The sequence below is a fragment of the Phasianus colchicus genome, chromosome 20, assembly GCF_987193195.1.
Source record: "Phasianus colchicus chromosome 20, bPhaCol1.hap1.1, whole genome shotgun sequence".
Taxonomy (NCBI): Eukaryota; Metazoa; Chordata; class Aves; order Galliformes; family Phasianidae; genus Phasianus; species Phasianus colchicus.
In genome coordinates, this window is record NC_143455.1 from 4,686,488 (window position 1) to 4,706,949 (window position 20,462).

General features: G+C 52.8%; 2 protein-coding genes across 11 annotated transcripts in view; one reads left to right on the forward strand and one right to left on the reverse strand.

The window, feature by feature from the left end:
• Positions 1 to 16: 16 nt before the first annotated feature.
• On the reverse strand, positions 17 to 4,500 carry AANAT (aralkylamine N-acetyltransferase). Of its 3 annotated transcripts, XM_090121810.1 has the most exons (4): positions 3,770 to 4,500; positions 1,221 to 1,496; positions 981 to 1,135; positions 17 to 896 (listed from the first exon to the last, which is right to left on the reverse strand). In XM_090121810.1, the coding sequence occupies exons 2-4, from the start codon at positions 1,375 to 1,377 to the stop codon at positions 591 to 593; spliced, it is 618 nt and encodes a 205-aa protein (XP_089977936.1). In that variant the 5' UTR covers positions 1,378 to 1,496; positions 3,770 to 4,500; the 3' UTR covers positions 17 to 590. The 3 variants fall into 3 exon arrangements, with proteins under 3 accessions (XP_089977936.1, XP_089977934.1, XP_031454973.2); XM_090121808.1 differs by having other exon boundaries at positions 17 to 1,135; XM_031599113.2 differs by lacking the exon at positions 3,770 to 4,500 and having other exon boundaries at positions 17 to 1,135; positions 1,221 to 1,499.
• A 1,485-nt stretch (positions 4,501 to 5,985) lies between these two features.
• Positions 5,986 to 20,462, forward strand: part of UBE2O (ubiquitin conjugating enzyme E2 O) — a 49,097-nt gene continuing 34,620 nt past the window's right edge. Inside the window, exons 1-2 of one of the 8 annotated variants that reach the window (XM_090122123.1) lie at positions 16,725 to 17,019; positions 18,117 to 18,343. In XM_090122123.1, coding sequence (XP_089978249.1) covers positions 18,263 to 18,343 — 81 coding nt within the window. In that variant the 5' untranslated portion in view covers positions 16,725 to 17,019; positions 18,117 to 18,262. Of the gene's footprint in view, positions 6,404 to 16,724; positions 17,020 to 17,172; positions 17,230 to 18,116; positions 18,344 to 19,507; positions 19,643 to 20,462 lie in introns of those variants that run through there. The other 7 variants (XM_031599108.2, XM_031599109.2, XM_031599106.2 and 4 more) reach the window with 7 other exon arrangements.

Sequence of the window (20,462 nt, forward strand, 5' to 3'; positions counted from 1 at the left end):
AAAACAATCACTGCATCTTTATTTGCTGCTTCACAACTGACCAAGGCATTTGCAGAGGGCTCTTTCTGGGCAGGTGATGTCTGCATGCAGGACTGACCCTGCAGGGAGGATCCTGGCTGTACGATTTGGGGTGGCCCTGGGGCTCTGCTATAAAGGTGCCTTTGGGTGAGAAGTGGCTGCAAGGGCTGCTCAGAGCAGGGCTTGGCTTCGTGCCTGGTGTTGGGCTGTGCTGGGGATGGGGACCCTGGGCCGGGGGCTCAAGATTTATAGGCTCTGCTGAGGCTCTTGGCCTTTCCATCCCTAATGGATCCTTTGGTTGCACAGCCCCAGCTATAGGAGGGGGGAAGGGGAGGGTGCAGGCTCGGTGCTTGCAGGCTGGATTTTTCCCCAGCGCTGGGAGAGTGAGGCACAGGGCTGAGCTGGGGCCACGCTCATCCCTTGGCCAAAAGGCAGATGTGTGGGCAGGGAGCTGTGGCTGGGGCCAGCAGGGAAAGGTGTGCAGCCACGGTGGGGATGGAGAGAGGGCTCACAGTATTCACCCCCCATCCTTCCCTCAGCAGTGAGGCTGGTGTGCAGCTGGGCTGCAGGGCTCAGCAGCCGCTGTTCCTGCGCATGAAGGCATGGCCCCGCACCTCGTGCTGCATCTCAGTGAAGGCCAACGCGCCCACCGTCACCTGGCAGGGACCCAGAGCTTTGAAACCACACTTCTCATAGAAGGGCACGAGGAAATGTTCGCACATGAGCACGGCGCGCCGGGCGCAGGGCAGGCAGCGCAGGTACTGCAGGTATCTCCACATCAGGATGGAACCTTTGCCCTGCTGCCGGAAGGTTCGGTGCACGGCCAGCACGTGGATGTGCACTGCTGTGCCCCGCGGCTCGTGCAGGGTCAGTGCTGCCTGGAGGGAGGGAACGGGGCCGTTAGCGGGGCCGTGCAGGGCAGCCCGAGGCTCTGCTCCGTGTACCCTGAGCCCGGCTCCTACCTGGCTCAGCCTGTCCTGGTCCCAGAGGGAGCCGATGATGAAGGCCACCAGGCGCCCTTCCTCGAACCAGCCGAGGGAGAGCTCTGGGCACAGCGTCAGGAAATGGCGGATCTCATCCAGGTGCAGCGGGCAGTCACCGGAGACAGAGATGAAGGCTGGAAGGGGATGGCACTGAGCTCCCAGCTCTGACACCGGGCTGAGGTGGGATGGGGATGGGGATGGGGATGGGCAGCCCCTTACCTTCCCTCTCAATCTCAAACACGCTGACGGCATCCTCGGGGCTGAGGCAGCGGAACTCACTGGCAGGCAGTGTGTGCCGGCGCTGGCGGCCGGGAGAATTGCGTGGGCCCTGCAGGTGGGTGGGCTTCAGGAACGGCACCGTGCTGAGCACCGGCATCCCGCTCTGCTCCCAGCTGCCTTTATCCAGGGCAGCTCTGTCAGCTCCGGGCACCAGCGGTGTCACGGCACCCTTAATTTCAGCCGATCTCTTCCTGAGCTCTTAGCTGTCGAAAATACCTGTTGATCGTGCATGGGATTAGGCTACCTGCTGTCCTTTAGCTATATATATGTGTGTGGGTATGGAGACAGCAAATACCCACCCACGGCAACCCTGCTGTCACCTCTGGGAGTTGGCACAAGTAGCCAACCTCCAGCCCCAGGGGCCTGGGCAGTGGGATGGAGCTGGGGCTGGGCATCTTGTCCCTGTCCAGGGCACGAAGGTGACGTCGGTGCTGTGTGTGCACCAGAGATGACCAGCCTGGAGCTGCTTCAGGGGATCAGGTTGGGGATTAGGGAAAGATTCAGCAGGTGCTGGGCATGGAGCAGATCCTTGGGGCAGCAAGCATGGCACTGAGCTGCCAGAGCTCAGGGAGTGTTGGGATATTGCTCTCACATGTAGGGTTTGGGTGGTGCTTTGGGCTTCCACTTGATGGTCCTCGTGTGTCCCTTCCACCTCGGGGTGTTGTGTGATTCTATGCCATGCTTGTGCTGCTGGGGGGTTTGTTCACTTTTCCAGCTTGCTTAGGGGGTAAATCACATGGCTTAGCCCCTGGGGAGCACTTAAATCATGGCCACACTGGAAAACCTGGCTGAAATAGGCCAGCAGGCAGGATGAGCCCATCTGCAGCTGCTCCAGTGCCTGTGGTCACAACCACTCCAAAGGCTGGGAGGTCCAGGGGTGTGCTGTTAGGGTGCCCTTGCTGAACAGACGTGGGATTGGACTCTGTAAATCCTTGTGTAGAAGCTTGCTCAGGAGAGCAGTCCTCTAGTGTTCCCTTGCAGGGAAAAGCAGAGCCCCAGCCTTGCCCAAAGAGCTCTTATGGGTCCCGTGGCAATGGAACTGTCTCTGCTGCTCTGTCCCATCCATCACCACCCACCCTACACATCCCTGCCAGATCCCTCTGCTTGGGTCAGGTTCTGTGTCATAAATCCGCCTCATGTTTCATGCCCAATCAAACCAAGTTAATAAACCCAGAGAGAAGTGCAACCCGAGCAGCCCTGGCCTGCGGGCAGGAATAGTGGCAGCAGCTCCCAGCCAAGCGGGAGCCACCAGTCAGCCAATATTCAAAGCAATTCACAGCAAAGCCAGCATGGAGCCAGGTCAGTTCTGATTATTGTTTGAGAGGTGCCGGCTTTCCCTGCTAATTATAGGCTTGCCTCCAGCTAATAGGATTTATAGAAACAAAAGCATTACCAGCACAAGCGTTGCACAGGGCAGAGCCAAAGCGAGCTGGGAATTTTCCATCTGGAAAGGCTGAGGGCTGGGTGCTGGAAGTGGTGAGATGGGGTGTTGCTGTGATTCCCTTTCGATGGATTGCTGGGTTAGCAGTGGATGTGCTCTTTGGGCACAAGGGCTATCAGGGGCAGGAAAATATTTAGCATCCCTTGTGCCAGTTCTCATTGCCAAGGGGTGAGTGCAAGACAAAGCAACACGTGCTGGGAATGAGTGCTTCACACTCCCATGGATGGGAAGGGAGCAAAATGAGACAGGAGTGCTGTGATGTTTGTAGGATTCACAGCTTGGTATCAGTTGCCAGATCTGCTCACCCCCTGATTGCATCAGGGCTCTGCAGCAGGCTGGGGTGGCTCAGACACCCCCTGTGCTTATAGAAACTTCTCAGTACCCCAACACAACAGCGTGAGCAGAAGTGCTGTGGGCTACAGCCTGCTCTCAGCTCCTTTTCATTGAATCTTTTCCCCTCCAGCACTTCTGGCAGCCCAGGTCACACAGCCAGCGGGCTGGTGGAGTTGTATTTCTTTTTTGGAAATGAGCTTTTGCTTTTTGCTCAGCTCCTCAGCTCCCTGCACACACAAAGGTCTTTGGCATGCAGGGAATGTGCACACTGAGATGGCTGCTGGGTGCACAGTGAGGGATAACCAGAGTTAGGAGGAAACCCTTCTCCTCCCAGCTCCATCAACCTGTCTCCCCCGCTCTAACACAGCCTCCTGCATGTTTTCATAGTTGTTTATACCCCAGGGTATATTAAGCTCCGGAGCAGCTTGTGGCTCCTTTCCACATCCCCATATGTCAGGGTGTACTATTAGCACGCCAAGTACATGCTGTAAATTTGTCCCCTCCTTTTGTGTTTGTGCACTACAGAGCCCAAAGCATCTGCATGGCCTGCAGAGATGCTCTCACCTCCAAAATCCAAAGCAAGTCAAACTCGATGTCCCAGCTCCCTCCCTTCTGAGGCAATTTCTCCATAGCCCAGAACAACACAGCGACCCACGGGCCACCAGATATCCCCAAGGCCATGAGGACCACCAGATCCCAGAAACGCTGGGCTTACCGGCTGTGGGATGGGGATGGGGACCTGGTGCTGCTCCTCTCCAGCCTGATCCTGCGGCTCCTCACAGCTGTGGGACAGCAGGGATGGGGCTGCAGCCACACGCAGAGCCTCACTTATATATTTGTTATTTATGGAGCACGTGACGAAGTTCTAAGGGGTTTATAACCGTGATGAAAGACGAGGAGAGGTGAGAGGCTTTAAGATGACGAGCAGGCAAAGGATCCCATCAGGCAGCTGAGGCTGATTTCTTTACCCTGGCATGACTGCCTGCGGGGGGATAAAGCTGATTTAGATGATTGCTGCGTACTTGGGGTGAGCTGGCAGGGAGAGCAGGGCTTGGACAGGGAAAGACGCAATGCATCCTTCTGTGTTCACCCCCAGCTGCTCCTGGGGGCTGTTACACGAGGAGCAGGATAAGGGAAGCCAGCTGTATTTGTCCCTATCGTGACCAGTGTAACCAGATGGGGATTATCCCAAGCGTGAGCTTCTGGAAAGGGAACAATTGGGCTCCATCAGAAGAGGGGTGGCCAGCAGGGACAGGGAGGTGATTGTTCCCCTCTACTCTGCTCTTGTGAAGCCCCATCTGCAGTATGTGTCCAAGTTTGGAGCCCCCAGTACAAGCAAGGCAGGGAGCTGTTGGAGAGGGTCCAGAGGAGCCACAGAGATGATCAGGGGACTGGAGCATCTCCACTACAAAGACAGGCTGAGGGAGCTGGGCTTGTTCAGCCTGGAGAAAAGAAGGCTGCAGGGTGACCTCATTGCAGCCTTCAGTACCTAAAGGGAGCCTACAAAGAGGAGGGGAATGTTTGAAAGGGTTGATAACAGTAGGACAAGGGGAAATGGCTTGAAGTTGAGGGAAGGAAGATTTAGGATTGATGTCAGGGGGAAGCTCTTTACTGTGAGAGCGGTGAGGTGCTGGAACAGCTGCCCAGAGAGGCTGTGGATGCCCCGTCCATCCCTGGAGGTGTTCAGGGCCAGGCTGGATGGGGCCCTGGGCAGCCTGGGCTGGTATGAAATGTGGAGGCTGGTGGCCCTGCATGTGGCAGGGGCGTTGGACATTCACAATCCTTGAGTTCCCTTCCAACCAAACCATTCTGTGATTCTGCATCAGCAAAAGTAATCATTAAAAAAAACCTTCTGCTGTTCAGAAGTGGCATTTCAGAGCAACCGAAGGCAGCACCATGGCAAGAGAGAGCAGCCTGCTCAGTCTCCGTCCGCTGCTCCAGCTGCAGAGGGCCAACACCGGAGGCTCGCCGTGCAGCAGCATCTTCGGAGCAGCGCTCTCGGGACGGGCTTTGCAGAGAGGACACGGGCGCAGCCCGGCGGCTCCTCGTTCCCTCTGTTTGCTCCCGGCTGTCCCGGTGCTCCGCGGTCACGCTGCTTGGGGTAGCTGCAGCCTTGTCTTTTGAAGGCGCTGCTGCCACTCCTGTTTCACACCTTCCTCTGGCTTCGCCGCAAGGATCCGTGCACCCAAGCCGGGCACCCATCCATCCATCCCTCCCTGCCGGCCCGAGCAGCGGCCGCGCGGTGGCAGCAGCGCCCCACGCACCGGAACCGGGCCCAAAAGAAACGGGGTCTGAAGGGTTCGGTGGGTCCGGAGCGGAGAATGAAGAGGGGCAGTTTCATCTGCGCACCGGTTCGTGCCTATTGCCCGTATCTATATTTCATTAGCAGTGTTGCAACATGCATCGGGGGGATGATGAGAAGCATCGCTAGCATAGCCGTGCTTGGAAACACGTCCGTGGAGCTGCGAGGACACAGCGCAGTGCTGTGCACAACGTCCGAGCGCTGCTCCTCCATTCTCCTCCAGGAGCGCTGGACAGAGAAACTCAGCCCGTTTGTTGAGCTGGGGCTCGAGCTCCTTGCTGGAAAGGATGAAAAGGGGGAAAACACCGCTCCTGGGTTTTTAATATTTTTTTCTACGACATAACCGATCTGCCCGAGGATTCCATGCGTTTTCCGGATGTCCCGCACAGGTGCGGGGAGGTCACAAAGGGAAACGACGTGATGTCTCGGAGCAGAGAAAACACCCCCCCGCCTCTCTGCCCTCCTCCCTCCGCTCTGCCCCTCCCACGCGGTGGGCGTGGCACCTCCGCGGGCGTGTCCAATCAGCGGCCACGCCCGCCTCGACGGCGTCGCTACGCACGAGGCGTGGCCCCGCCAAGCCCCGCCCCCTGACGTTCCATGCGCGCCGCCCGCCCCGCCCCGCCCCTCCCCCATCCCGTGCCGGCGGCCGCGCGCTCTCCCGCTCAGCCCGGCGCCATGGCGGAGCTCCCCGCCGCCCCGACCCCGGCCCCCGCTCTGCCTTTACCCCCTTCGGCTCCTCCGGGCGGTTCGCAGCGCCTCCTCTTCTCCCACGACCTGGTATCCGGCCGTTACCGCGGTTCGGTGCGTTTCGGCCTGGTTCGCCTCATCCACGGCGAAGACTCCGATTCGGAAGAAGAGGAAACGGCGACGGCGGCACCGGGGGGCGGCGGCCGGGGAGCGGGGGGAGCGGCCAGCTCGGGGGGCTCGGAATCGGGCGGCCCGGGGGCGGGCGGCACGGAGGAGGGCCGCGCCAGTCCGCTGCGGCGGGGCTACGTGAGGGTGCAGTGGTACCCGGAGGGCATCAAGCAGCACGTCAAGGAGACCAAGGTGAGCGGCTGCGGGCCGCCGGCTGATCGGGAGCTGAGCGCCGGGCCGCGTCTCTGCGCGATGGCTTCGGAAGGGGGACGTGCGAGCGGCCCGCGGGGATGCGGAGCGGCGCCTCCCGTGTGCGTGGAGCGATGTCCGGCCGTCGTCGGACGGCAGCTCTGCGGTTCTGCCCTCGTTTGTGCCGGCGTTGGGTTGAGCCGCACGTAAATGCGTGTCCTCCGGCTGCGTGGATGCGCCCCTCCGGCCGCGTTCTGCTGGGCTGGGTTTGCGGGTTGGATGTTAGGGTTTCCGCTCGGAAGAGAGCGGTGAGGCAATGCAACGGGCCGTGCGGGGAGCTGCGGGAGTCGCCGTCTGTGGAGGTGTTTAATTTAGATGTCACGGTTAGGGACGTGGCGTGCGATGCTGGACAGCTGGGCTAGATGATTTCAGAGCTCTTTCCCACACCTTTCTGATTGTATTCTATGCTTCTGGGGCGTCCCCGCTGCACGCAGCCCGACAGCAGGGAGACAAAAGAGAGAGGGGCACTGAGATGGAGCACAAAGGGGCTGCCAGCCACGGGCGTTGTGCTGAGCGAGGCAGGAGGCACGCACAGGGGCTGCCCGGCCCTCCGCTTTGCCTCCTTCCAGCAGCTCAGCACGCCAAGCAGGAGGTGTGCGGTGGTCCTGCAGGGGTGGGTAGGATGGTGAGCGGTAGCAGGATGAGCTATATTTAGGTGATAGTGTCATTAAACACGTGACCGGTTGGAGATAAGCAAAATGAAAACGGGCATCAAGGGAAGATATTGCTGTGTTGTGTGTTTGTACCTAAAAAAAAAAAAAAAAAAAAGCCTTTTCTTTCCCACAGTTCGATCGCTGTGGCTTTCAAATACAAATTCTGTGTGCTGCAGCAGCACAGATTGGCCCAGAGTGGAGCGTGTTTTCTAGCATCCAAGGCCACCCCAGTTTGGGGGAGCAAACATGGATTTGGGTGTTGGATTCCTTAATTCCAAAGTGCTCATTCTGACTTTGCTGGATAGCTGTGCCCTTGTGCAGCATTAGGGAAAGCTGGGCTGGGGAGGGAGGGGGTCGGAAGGCAGTTACATAAATAAATGCTCTTCCTTTTTCTTTCTTTTTTGTGGTCTTGCTGCTCTTGTGTAGGCATCTCTGCACTCAGGTAATAGACCCTGGGGAGAAGTTTCCTAAGTGCTTGAAGAATTCAGGTGTACTTACCGTATTGATTTTTCCATTTGAAAAGCTGCCCAACAACCAAATTGCCAGGCATTGTGTACAAGCTGCTCTGCAGTGTGGGATTACTAAAAACAAACCTGCCGCTGCTGGAAACACATGGGGCTTGCCATTTCGTGGTGATAAGTGAGGTCTTTTGGCTGTCTGCTGACCCGGCCCCTTTGCACTGTGGCACCAGGTAAGCCTGACATCCCTCTGTGGGCTGTGGGGAGCAAACCATGTGGCCACGTGGTTGTCCTGGGCCTGAGGTTTGTTGGCTTGTGGCTGCTGTTCTCAGCTGTGTCTGCAGGTCTGTCTTCTGGCTGCAGCTCTGACTCTCAAGCATCTTTGGCTGTGAGTTTGTTTGATGTCTTCAGGAATGTTAACCTGGCCTGGTGCAGCCAGACCACGGATTGCAGAGGGCACTTGTTGCCATCCAAAAAGCTGCTCTGTGTACCCAAACTGGGTTATGATCTGAGAGCTTTCCTGTCTTTTCTTTCAGCTGCTGGGGGCAGGAATTATTTTTTTCAACTAGAGGATATATAAGCAAATCGTGGTGACTGTTGCCTCTAGAAGCTGAATGCTTTTGTTCTCTCCTGTTGGATGTGGAGGGCAGGCTGCTGCTGCTTCAACCCCAGCACACAATTTGTGATGTTAATAAGTAATAGAAGCTTTCTCTTGAATTTGAGCTGGTGTTTGGTACAAAGGCCCAGTGGCTCTTCCACCTGAACGAGGGGTTTGTCTGAGCCTTTGGTTCTGATAGGCATTAGCAGCATCGTGACATTCACGTGAGTAAAAAGGAGCCAGGCTTTCTTCTCTCTGTTCTCCTTTCCTGCCTTCCTCGGCTGCTTTCCCAATGCAGAGCATAGGGAAATAATTGTTGCCAAGTAATGTAAAACCCAGACAGTCCTGGAAGGAAACACTTCCCTTTCCAGAGAGGTGTGCCAGCCATGTCCTGTCTGACCTCAGTCCTGTCACACAGTGAACCTGCAGAGCAGTTCTGGCTTCTTGAGCCGCCCTGCTTGTCTTCATGGTGCTGCCGCAGTGCTGGATGTGTTGTTGCTCAGAAGTTGCACTGCTAACTGCTGGGAGCACCTGATGCTTTTTCTGATAAATGAGCAGAGGTTCAGACCCAGCTGGATTTTAATTTCAGAGTTCCTCAGGTGCAGGTTATATTCCTTCTGTACGCCTGAGCTGCCTTTGGGTTCTTTGCAGAAGTGCTTGATTAAGTTGGGTAGTAGTGAGTCCCATAGGGTGCTTTAAAATGCTGCTGCCTTCCTCCCTCTGCCCCTCACCTGGAAGCCTCACTGCTCTCCTCTGCCTTTCGTTTTCCCAAAGCCTGTGCAAGGCAGATACGCCTCTACTGCAGATGGGAGAAGCAGAAAGTGCAGGTGTTGTGTTTCAGCACCTTATCAGAAGGCCTTCAGCAGGGCAGGCTGCTGAATTCCTGCCTTGTGCTCTGCTCTCTGCCTCGGGAAAGAACTGCTTGTGGCAGCACCCAATGTGATGCTGTGTCTCAGCAGCGCTTTCTGGTTTACATGGCAGCCTGTAGGGACCCGATGGGCTTTTTGGGGAATATTTAGCTTCTGAACCACTTGGTATGGATGGCTCTCAGTCTGTTCAGCTTCACTTTGCAGCCCAGTTCAAACTGTCTGAGGCTCCCCAGGCACAAATCCTGTGGCTGATCAGCTCGCTAGCTGGAATTGTTCTGATGCTATCTCCTCGAGTCTGAATTCAACTCTGCTTCATCCCACACAGTCCTTCTGTTCTTTCTCACCCTCCGCTGCTGCTATTTCTTGACCTCAGACATTGCGATATGAATACCAGGTTGCAGGAGAACTTTCTGAAGGTGTTATTCCCACATAATTTCAATATCTGCATGAATACTTGTCTGAATCCTGTCGTGTAGTCACTTCTTTGACCTAAACTTAGAAACTGTGATTTTTGTATTTATCCCACGGGAGAAGGGGATGCTCCCATTCACTGAAGGGCTGTGCTTTCACCTCTCTGTCCCTTTGCAGCCACCACCAGACCGGTATGAGCACCAGACACCAGTCCTCACTGGTGACCTTGCAACTGCGGGATGAGAGCACAGAGAGCCTTAAAAACCTTCTGTCTCTAAACCTGGTCAAGGTGTCCACTATCTAAAGCAGGGTGGTTCAGAATGCTTAAGGTCAGCAGGTGACGAGAGGCACTTCTGCTGTGTGTGGGTGCAGCTCCTCTTCCAGAGTCAGCAGTAAATGCTGCTCAGTGCAGCACTCAGATCCAGCGCCCACAAACTGATGGCACTGGTTTGTATCACTTGTGAAGCTGTATCCAACCCTCTTCTTGCATCTGATGTTTCAGTCAGTCTCCCAGGGGTGCTCTGAAACCACCTGACATCCGTAGCCATTAGAGATGGGAGGGAAGAAAGGGCTTACTGGAATTGTTGTAGTTCTGCATAAAGCAGGAGCCACGTCAGATGGTTCTGCCTGCAAGTGCTCATCACAAGGTCACGTACCCTCGAGTTGGTTTTTTGCTTTCTTTGATGCTTGCCACATCGACTTGGGGATCATCATTAATATTTCACTGCAAAATGGGCTCCTGCACAACAAAAGTTTGTGCTGTTACTGTATGGAGAGTTATTCTGTGTGTGTGGTGAGTGATCGTTTGGGCTCAGCAATTAATTAGTGCTCTTCCAGCCCCAATCAGGAGTGTTATTTTTAAAATGGACAAAGCCTGTCCCTGAGCAGGCAGTTCTGTGGCTCACAGCGCCCGCTCCCAATGTGCTGGGTTAGCTAAAAGGGAAGGGAAAGAGGCAGCTCAACAGGACTAGCACACAACATAAGGTGCACTACAAGCTTCAGGAGGATTCAGTTGGATCCCATACAGGGTTTGAGATACCTGCGTGTGAACGAGTGAGGTGTTTTGCTGTGACTTTCTCCTGAAGTTTCTCCTTCACGTATGCTGTGCAGCTCCAGCTAAGGCTTCTGCAGGGACCTGGCTGTAAGCAACTCTGTGAAGTTACTTTTTTTGGCTAAAATCCTTTGTTGAAGTTAAGTGGTACAAGGCTTGTCGGATGTTTTTTGGGACAAGGTCTCGCTTGTGCCAGCTGTCCTCAGCTCCCTCCTCAGAGCAAAGACACTATTTTTAATGCTCAGCATCTGTGTTGGTGCTGGGAGATAACTGGCATCTGTGAAGCTCAGAACCTCTTCTCCTGTGACTGTTTAATTGCTTGTGGGATTTCAGGGGCTCTGAAGGCAATGACACCTTTCTAAATGCTCCCTGGGAGGAACCTGCCTCGTTGTTTGCACACTCCTTACCTCCCACCATCAGCATCAAACTGCTGCTTTGGGCTTGAGGTTCTACACTTGCTTTTGGTGTTGCCAGCAAGGCCTGGAGCTGAGACGTGAGATGACAACGTGGGTTTTTCTTTTTATGTGGCGGTGCTTGGAGTGCATAACACATAGCTCAGGTTCTGCCTTGTGCAGGTTGTGTGTGCCACTTCAGAGCTGTGGTGAGGTAGGAGGATGCTAACTGTGTCCTGGAACAAAAAAAAAAACTGCAGAAAGGCTCCGTGGTGGCACTGGGGCTTTTTTCCATGCGATTTCCATCTTTCTCTTAACTTTGAGGTCATTGGGCTGACTGGGTGAAGGCAGTTCTTGATAGAAGGTGTCTCAGTGCACGTCAGGTGGTTCTTACCTCCTGCATGGGAAAGCTGAAAGGAGCATAGGATCCATGCCAGCCCTGCTGAGGGCTGAGAGCAGGCAGAGCAGAGCCCAAGTGGAAACTGGACAGGGATCTTCCGCTGTGTGCTGGTGTAGGTGGAAGCAAGGATATATGCTCCTTGATGATGCAGCTGGACTCTGAGATCAAACTGTGTTGGATATATGCTTGTGTAGCAAAAAGATAGGTGGTGCTGTGTTGGTTTTCTGCCCTTTGGGGTGTAGGCTTTAATTCCACTTTATGGAGAGAAAAGTAATGAATACCTGCAGCTGCAGCCTTGCTCCCCCTGACTGCATGGCATGTCTGCTGAGACCAGAACCAGTGGGTAAGTGATCAGATCTTAAACCTAAGGAATCTGTATCTTTGTACGCTGTGATTTATTTCCTTTTTTTTTCTTGAGAAATGGCCTTACCTGCATGGGTTGTTCATCCTTCTGTGTTGTTCAGGTTTGTGCTGTACCAAAGAAGCTCCGTGATCGTGGTTCAGCCTATCAGGGAGCTCTGTAAGCTGGATTGCATCGATGTCCTTATGCTGTGTGTTGGGAGCATGGCTCACCTGGTACTCTGCATCTCAGCAAGGGGGTGGTGGACAGGGGAGGTGTAGGTGTGTCTGCAGCATTGTCCTGGTGGGATGCAATAGAGCTTTGGGGGCATTTGGGGAGTGCCAAAGCTCTGTTCCTGTTCCTCAGCAGCTGGTGCTGAAGCTCCTGGTGAGTGGATGGGCAGCACTATTGCTGCTGTGGGAGGTGAGGGCAGAGATGTGCAGGAGAGCAGGTCAGGGAGCTTCCAGGCAGGGAAAGATTGAACTCACAGCAGTTAAACAAGGAGAGCCTGTTCCATTTGCATTACAGCAGTATCCTTTCAGAGCCTCTTGCTGAGCTGAGGAGGAGCTGCGTGGCTCTGCCCTCACTCCGTTAGGCAGCCTTCATTTTGTAGCATAAAATTGCAGCGGTGTGCCATGTGGTGCTGCACTCAGCTCCAGCACAGCGATTTGCTCTGCTGCTGGAGGGAGAGTGCTGCTGAAGCTGAGGGCATGGGAGCTGATGGCTTCTAACAGCAGCTTGGAGCCCAAAGCTGGGACTTGCACGCACATCACTCCTGCTGCAGCGACCAGCAGTGCTGTCTCCTGTCTGTGGCTGAGCCTCCTGCTTAATGTGAAGTACACTGATTCGGGGAGAGCTGGAATTAGTTCCATCACAGCCGATTTAAGGTTCTTTACCTACTTTTGAAAGGATACAACTGCAAGAATAAAAGAATTTCGCATACGAGTCATTTTTGTTTCAAGAAACAGCCCTGCTCCTCTGCTGATAAGGATACTTAGCGAGTAAGTAGCGTTTTTAATCTTCAAAGCGTTTCCTGGTGTTGATGTGGCAGTGCCTCTGGAGTTGTGCCTTGGCAAGGTGACAACCTTTCCCTGTAGGTGACTCCAGGTGACGCCTGCATCAGTGCTGCTGGGCCCTGAGCTTGGTTTGCTGTTGCTGTGGTCTTGCCTTCTCCATTTGACTCATTCTGAGCTGTATGGGTGGTGGGAAAACCCGTGACATTCCTCAGTGTAATTACAGACTGAGGTGTCTATTTAGACAGATTATTCTCACTGCAAACTATAATGCATGGGTTATTCTGAATGTGTAAAATGGAACGCTTGGAAACCGGGTGGCATTTTATATATTTTTCTATTGAGAGACTCAGGCTTGATTTGTTTCCTCAGATGTGTGAAGTGATGGGTAACCTAGCAGCTTTAGAGTTAATTTGGGTGTAAATGCTGTAAGCTGTGAGGGTTTTGCAGGAAAGCAATGCAGCCAGAAAGTGCTAGATCCACAGTGAAGTGGTTGTCAGCAGCTGTGCTGTTACAGGCATAGAACCTGAGCAGCACAGATCAGAAGCATCTTTGTGTTTTCCTTATCCAGCTTCACTCCTCAGCTGCCCTGAACCAGCATCTGCCTTCCTTGCTGCTCACAGGGAGCTCTGCTGCTGCTGCACTGACTGTGCTGCCCTCCTGGCTGCTCCCCTAAAATCTGCCTTTTCAGAATGAGAGGTGAGTGTGCAGGAAGTTTTCAGGGTTGATCAGATTTCCAGCAGGGCCCTACATGCAGTCATTTTTTTGGCTTTGCTCTTTGGACTGCTGTTGAAGATGGAAGTTGTTTTTCCCTGGAAGGTAGGATGCACATCCCATCCAAGTGAAGAGTTCTCATGGCTGTTGCAAGAAATATTCATGCTTCTGTTCAGCATTCGAGTCCAAGTTCCTTGAAACACTGCTAGAATTGAGACAAAATAGCCACATTTTCTAAATTTAGAGTTACTACGTGGTTGTGTAACTGGCTTTAAATGAAGCAGCTCTTCAAATTGATTGTTCTGTCCTTAATTCTGTCAGAAGCCTTCCTGTCCTCGTGCCCCAGGAAGCCTGCAGGGACCTGGCTGTGGAAATTCCCATGCAGAAGTACCATCTTCTCTTAGTGAATGATCCGCTGAGTTCAGATGAAAGCAGAAGAAATGCAGGGCTGGAGGGAGGGGAGGAATCTGTCCTTCTTGGAAAACTTCTGGGTTTGTTGTTTTTGAAGTCTGCAGATGTGGATGATTCATTTGCTTCCTGTCAGAGCAGGCCGAGCTGCATTCTGGTGTTCCAGAGCTTGGGAAGCTCTTCTTAACGAGGTGTGGTGGTATTGAATGTTTCCTCCTTGAGGTGTACTTAATGCATGTGGAAGTGATGAACATAAAACCCGGGTTATTCCCACCATGGAAGCTTTCTGAACTGCAGCAGGATGAACCAGGCTGCTTCCCAGACTGTGCACAGACTGCATGTTCCTGAAATATAAGAGAGGAGAGCACCTTGCAGGGTTACCCAGCAGTAAAAGTGATGCCCTGCAGGAAATACCAGCACCTGGTACCTGGGTTCCTGGATTTACAAAGTAAAGGATCCTAAAGTTTCTGTTGATTGCAGCAGCTGATGCTTTTATCCCAGTGTTACCAGCTGCCAGAGCTCTCACTGTGCAAGTTTGACAGTAAGATTCAGGCTGTGTTGCTGAGTCAGTCACTGCCTCATCCCCCAGCACCTGGGGCTGTGCTGGCCTTTGCCCCCCTTACTGTGGGGCTGCAAGCTTCCTCTGTTCAGTTCTGTGTGCTGCTGGGGGTTGTGCTGCTACGTGAGCTGTCTCATTTGGTTCTCTTGAGCAGGGCTGTCTCTGCTGCCCTGGTCAGCCCAAGGACCTGGTTGGATGGCATTAATGCTCCTCACCTGGGGCTGCTTTGATCCGAGCGTCAGATGAAAACTTAACGCTTTCCATTACGAGCACTGTGTATTTCACAAGAGTATTGTGCCATCAGCTCTCATGTTTCCTGTTTTGGTAGGCATCTTAGAGAAAGGTTAATAATTTATAGGAGGTAAGCATCACAAGTATTGTTAATTGATGCGGTCGCTGTAACACGTATATAAAACCATTAATTGGAGGAATCTTTTTTTTCTCCCCCTTTCTCCCCAGTGTTGACACTTGGAGATCTGGAACAAACCCAGGCTAGGTTCCTGGCTTCCTTACTCATGTTGTGCCTGTGCTTTTTCTATTATCAGTAACACGATTCAGTACCAGGCTGTCATCTGTCGGCACTGATTACCATTTGGAATCCATTTGCTCTTGTGCAACGATTAAAATAATCGAGAGTTGAGTTACATCTTACAGTGACTGTGGCACGAGTGTCAGCGTTGCACTAATGCTGTGTATTCTCCTCTTTAATTGCCATTCAGGTGGAAACACACCGTGTATTCACACCTAATGTCATCTCTCCCACGGTGCTGCTTCAGCTCCTTTTGTTTTTGCCCCACGCAGTTTTTCTTTTCAGATTACAGCCGCCTTTCTGATTAGCACATGTACAGCCCTGCAGGTTTGTAGGGAAAATACTCTTATCTGAGAGCTCCCAGCGCTGCCATACTTGCTGCAGAGTGAATGCTCACTGCAAAAACAGGTGGGTTTTTTTTCTCAGTGTGATTGGAAACTGCTGGAGAGCCTTGTGTTGGGTTTGACAAGGTGTATTTAACCTCCTTGGCCATAACCTATGGATGAGCTGCTCCACCCAACCTGCCTCTGCAGTTCCAGCTGTGTGCTTCGCTGCCTGCAGTGACTGACATGAGCCTGAACTTTCTCTCGTGGTGGTTTAATTTGAGTTTATCTTAATCTCCTCTAATCTGGCACTGAGAAGTGTTTGCTGTCAGAGGAATCCTCGAGGGAATGAAATGATGGCCTGGAGAGGTGGCAGGTTCTGCTCTGCTGCTGCTGCTTAGCATTGCTCTCACACAGCTAAGGGTAAGTGTGGGGTGGGGGGCAGCAAACAGTGGGCAGAGCTCTTTTTGGAACTGGGATCTTTGTGCTAGGAGGCTTTTTGTGAAGGCATTTGTGAAGTCTTTGAAGCCTGCTGTGCAGCTCAACATCTGCATCTGCTTGGTGCTGTGGATGCGATGATGACAGCAAAGCGAGAGTCCATCCCACTTGTTTTGGAGAGCAATCAAAGGAATCCTTGCACAGTGCAGTTTGTTCCCAGTTGTGTTGCTAACTTAGCTCCTTTCCAGTTCAGCACGGGGTGACTGCCTGTGGTCTGTACTGCTGGCCCTGCTTAAATGAAGGCTTGGAACAAAAGATCAAGTAGGCACAGAGTGATGTCTGCAGCATCACTGTCCAACCTGTACCTGCTATTGAGCATGGTAGGAAGGGTTCTTGGATGGTGACTCAACTGGTTCCTGCTATGCTGTAACACCAGGTTTGTTGCTGCTACTGCAGACTGGGGGCTGACACTGAGCTTTGTTTTTAGGTTTTCCCACTAGTGAACAGCACTGGTATGTGAGCTAGAAGGGGGCTGGAAGTGCAGTAGTTGGGGTTATCTGCACTCTGAAGAGTAAAACAAAGGATGTTTGTTGTGTTCCCGTGTGAAAATAAGGCCCTGCTAGGAGCACCACAAGGTTAGTGGTGTGTGTGTGTGTAGCTGGTGCTGCTGCTTCTGGCTTCACCTCATTTAAACATTGCCTTGGAGTTTATTTTAGGCTTGCAAGAATAGGAGGCGCTTGTCATGGTCAGCTAGGCTGTGATTTAGCAAAGTGGCAAATCTGCTTTAGAGACTGGGAAAAGGAAGAGGTTTTAATCACAAGCGACAACATGCAGTCTGTGACTGGAACCCAGGCCCTGAGCAATGGTGAAACCCCTCTGCTGACACCTGCATGGCTGCAAGAAGCTGTCACTGCAGGGGCTTCTTGGTGCTCAGTTCCAGCAGTTGTTGAGATGTCACACAGACCTATGGACTGTTTTCCTCCCACCCACATCAGCAACTTGTTTTTAGGAGGATGTACTCTTTCGTTTCCCTGCTTTTGTGCACGTTAGTGCTTTGTTAGGTGAGCTAGGAAGGGGCTGGTAACAAATCTCTCAATACTCAAAGCCCATGGCGCTTTTGAAGGTGCTCCCAAGTCGTGCTCTGCCTGTGCCTATCAAGGAGGAGCAGTGCTGACTCCTGCATGGTGCTGTAGCTGTGACACTGCAATCACACCAAGGTTCTGGAACGTGGCCTGGGCAGGAGATGCAGGCACCAATGGACAACGTGTGCCACACCACCATATAATGACCATCTTTGTGCTTCCATCTCAGCCTCGCTTGTTGAGTGACCTGAAAGCTAGGAGGAACTCCATTTTGGGGGCTGAAACAGCATGTATGTGCTTTCCCTGAAGGACATAGATCTGGTAAGGATTCAGCTGCAGGCTCTGTTTGAGGGCTGCAGATGTCAGTTTCCTTAAAATCTCACCCAGGAAAGCAATGTTTGCCATTCTCTCATGGGCTGGAAGTGCAGTTTTCAGAATGGAGAACTGTATGGCTGTCTGCTGTTCCATCCATAGGCTGCTGGTTATTGCAGCACTGCAATAGAGACATCTGTCAGCACAACCCATGCAGAGGTGGGTCCTGAAAAACTGCCTTATCTTATCTGAAGGTGTGAACATAGCAGTGAAGAGATGAGATCAGTTTACAGCAGATGTGTTCAGCAGCCCTTAGGGCTGTCACAAGGCTGTCTGCACCGATTCTGGGTGACAGAGCTGAACCCTCAGTTTGGCCACTGCTGGGCAGCAGATGCTCTCTGCACGAGGGGACCTCAGCTGAGGGCTCTTTCCTTGGGAGCCCACCTTGTCCCTAACAACTACTGTGTAAAAGAGCCGTGCTCCTTTCTCCCTGCCTTTTTTTGCTCCTCTCAGTGTGCAGCCCTAATTACAGCCCTGGCAGCTTAGGGTTGGAGCTGCTGTCCTGTCCCAAAGCCTCCTAGTTTTGCCTTTCTCAAGTCTGATTGCAGCTTCACCTTGCACAACAAAGTGGCTGGCCAGGCTCCTCAGGCTCTGTGCATCACTGCCAGTGGGCTGTGGTCAGGCTGCAGCTTTGTGCCTGCCCTGATCTGCACCTGGTGGCTATGTGTGCTCTTTCCTGGAGCTTCCACATGTTGTGTTGGATCTGGAGAGGCACGAGGCTGCTCCTTCCATCCATGCTGAAGTGCTGGAGCTGAGCAGCCAGCATCCCCTCTGGAGATGGGCCTCCCTCGAGCCGAGCAATGTAGGTCAGAGTTAAGTATGTAGAATGAAAAAGAGACTTCATTGTAAGGCAGCGTTTCACCTAGATAATCCAGTGAGGTCCTCACGCTGATGGGAAACCTGTTCTTACATATACACCGTTTTCTATGACTCATTAAGCAAACCTAATTAAGCATCAGCCCTGCTAAATGGCATGGCACGTGGTCCTGAAGGCTGCAGGGCAGGCACCCTGACAGTGTGCCCTCTGTGCAAATCTGTGTTGGCAGTGCCCGAGGCCACGGGTAAAGGCTGAAGGAGTGAAGGTGTGAGTGAAGCACCTGATAGGATAACAGAATGCTGCATGCATGGCAGTGTGAGCCCAGCATGGAGCTGCAGGGAATCTGGACATGAATCTGGACAGGTGAATTGAGTGATGCTGTGTGTTGAAGGCGATGCTTTCTGTGTGCTGGCTGCAGCTGCTGGAGGTGCACGATGTGCCACGTACCTGACACAGGTAAGGAATGCCTGTCAGCAGCAGTTGTAAGGCTGGCTGTGTGTTATGCAGATGCTCACACCTGAGGGCCTCTTGCTGTGGCTTTCTGCTGCATCAGGTGCTTTTCGTTTTAAATTTCTACTAAGAACAAAGCATGTCATTTCATATGCAAGGCAAAAAGAAAAAAATCCTTTTTACTGCCTTCTCTGTGTATGCTTGGCACGCTTCTTAATCTTGACAGTATCTTGAGTTTTCTATGCAGAGTGTTTACCTGCGGGTGAAATGCTTTGTTCTGACTTCTTGTTCCCTGTGTAATGGTGCATGGGTTCCTTCCTGGCTTCCATGTTCCATCCCAGTGCCAGCTGACCCTGAGGGGCTGATGGAGCTGCACACATGTGTATGTGCAGCCTGCAGAGCTGGGCGATGGTTCTGGGGAAAGGCACTGCTGTGAGCATGGGAGCATCCTGCTCGAGGCTGGGCTGACTTGCTCTGGGCTGTTCCATGTCCTCATAGGGATCTTGCCACATCTGACCAATATACAGTAGTAGTCAGTGAGCATTGGCAGCTTTGAGGGAGTACATAGCTTCTATTTGTCATTAGGAATGACAGCCACCTAAGGCTCAGCTACCTGCATGCCACGTGGCTCTTGGGTGCCCTGCAGTCTGCAGCCAGCTTTGTCCACCTTTGCAGGGCTCCCAGGGCTGCTCCCCCCATGGCATTCAGGCTGAGGTTGTCCAACCTGGGCTTTGAGAGGAGGAGGGAGCAGAGCACCTCTCCAGCTGTCACAGCACAGCTTTCTAAATCATCTCGAGGGTGTTTTGCTGTACTGTTTGCAAACTCCAACTGCGTTTATGGCTCAGTGTTTCATTGGGGTTGTGATGGGCTGGAAGCTCTCTGTGATAACCGAAGTCATTAAAGCAAAGAGCACGTTATGTGTACAGCCCATAACAGCCTGGTGCTAAAGCAAAATGCTCCCTTTCTCCCTGTATGTGTTCACAGCGATATATCCTCGTAAAAAAGTCACTGTAGGAAGTAGACATGGAGTGAATTACAGTTCCAGGAAATATGGGGCTCACTGTCAAGGATAACTGACTTGGTTTAAGAAGGTAAAATGCATTTTGCAGACGGTGGCTATTGATTATTTGTTCTCCAGATTGTTTTTTATTGGGTGTGTAATGCGAAGGAATCCAGATGTACAGAGCATCCTCCTGGAGCCCTGCCGGGATGGGGATCAGTGCCTTTGGGACTGATGAGCTCCATCATTCCTCTTCAGCACTTTTCCCTCCCGGTGACGACATCCCCAAGAGGCTGTTGGCACAGGTATGGAGTTCTGTGTCTGTGCTGGGAGTCGGTGCCTTTCTGCTCTGAAAGGAGAATGCTTTTCTTATTAAAGAAAGGGGAAAAAACATAAGCAACCTCTCTGTGTGTTTGGAGGCAGATCTGCTGACTTCAGGCAAGCAGGCTTTTACTGCCTATTGCTCATGCTGTCTGGAGTGAGCTCTTGTTCCTGTAAGCATGCCCTCAGCAGAGCTGCTCACAGCTGGTGAGCTGCACCTGGGAGAGGCCCCAGAGGTGGTGATGGTGCTTAAAATGATCCCTGTCAGCTTGTCCCAAACCTCAGCCTGAGCAAAGAGCCGAGGGAGGGCAGGGAAGGATGGAGGGGGACAAATGCACTTTAAGTGCACAGGATTTGTCAGAGCTGTTGAGTCAAATGCGATGCATTCTGATGCTTATCTGAGCATCCTTTGTAACCAGCTCTGCCCTGAGATATCTTACAGGTGCTTCCAGGTGATGTTACCTGCTGTGTGATGTCTTTGGCATTTGTAGGAGGATAATTACATGCTGAGTTCTGTTAACAGTCAACCCCCCCTCGCTCTTGCCTCTAAGATCTGTTAGTGAAGTGGAATGCTTTTAGTGCAGATCCCATTGAAGGGGGCAGTGGCATGCTTCTTAGGGATGTTCTTAGGGAACAGGAGGTCTTCTGCTTGGCCCAGAGGTGCCTCATGAACCTGGGAGACTGTGGGCCCTGCTGGAGCCTGAGCTGGATCCAAACACCTTGGTCCTGCAATCTGCTTATTGTTGTCCATGTTCAGCATCCAGAGGACACCAGGCTGACAAGGACTATTGCAGGTATAAAAGA

Bases quoted from the DNA above. Each gene is read 5' to 3' on its own strand.
- AANAT (XM_090121808.1), bottom strand. From the start codon at position 1,377: ATGCCGGTGCTCAGCACGGTGCCGTTCCTGAAGCCCACCCACCTGCAG. The intron at 1,136-1,220 runs GTAAGGGGCTGC...ATCCCCTTCCAG, and splicing joins GTTTGAGATTGAGAGGGAAG to CCTTCATCTCTGTCTCCGGT.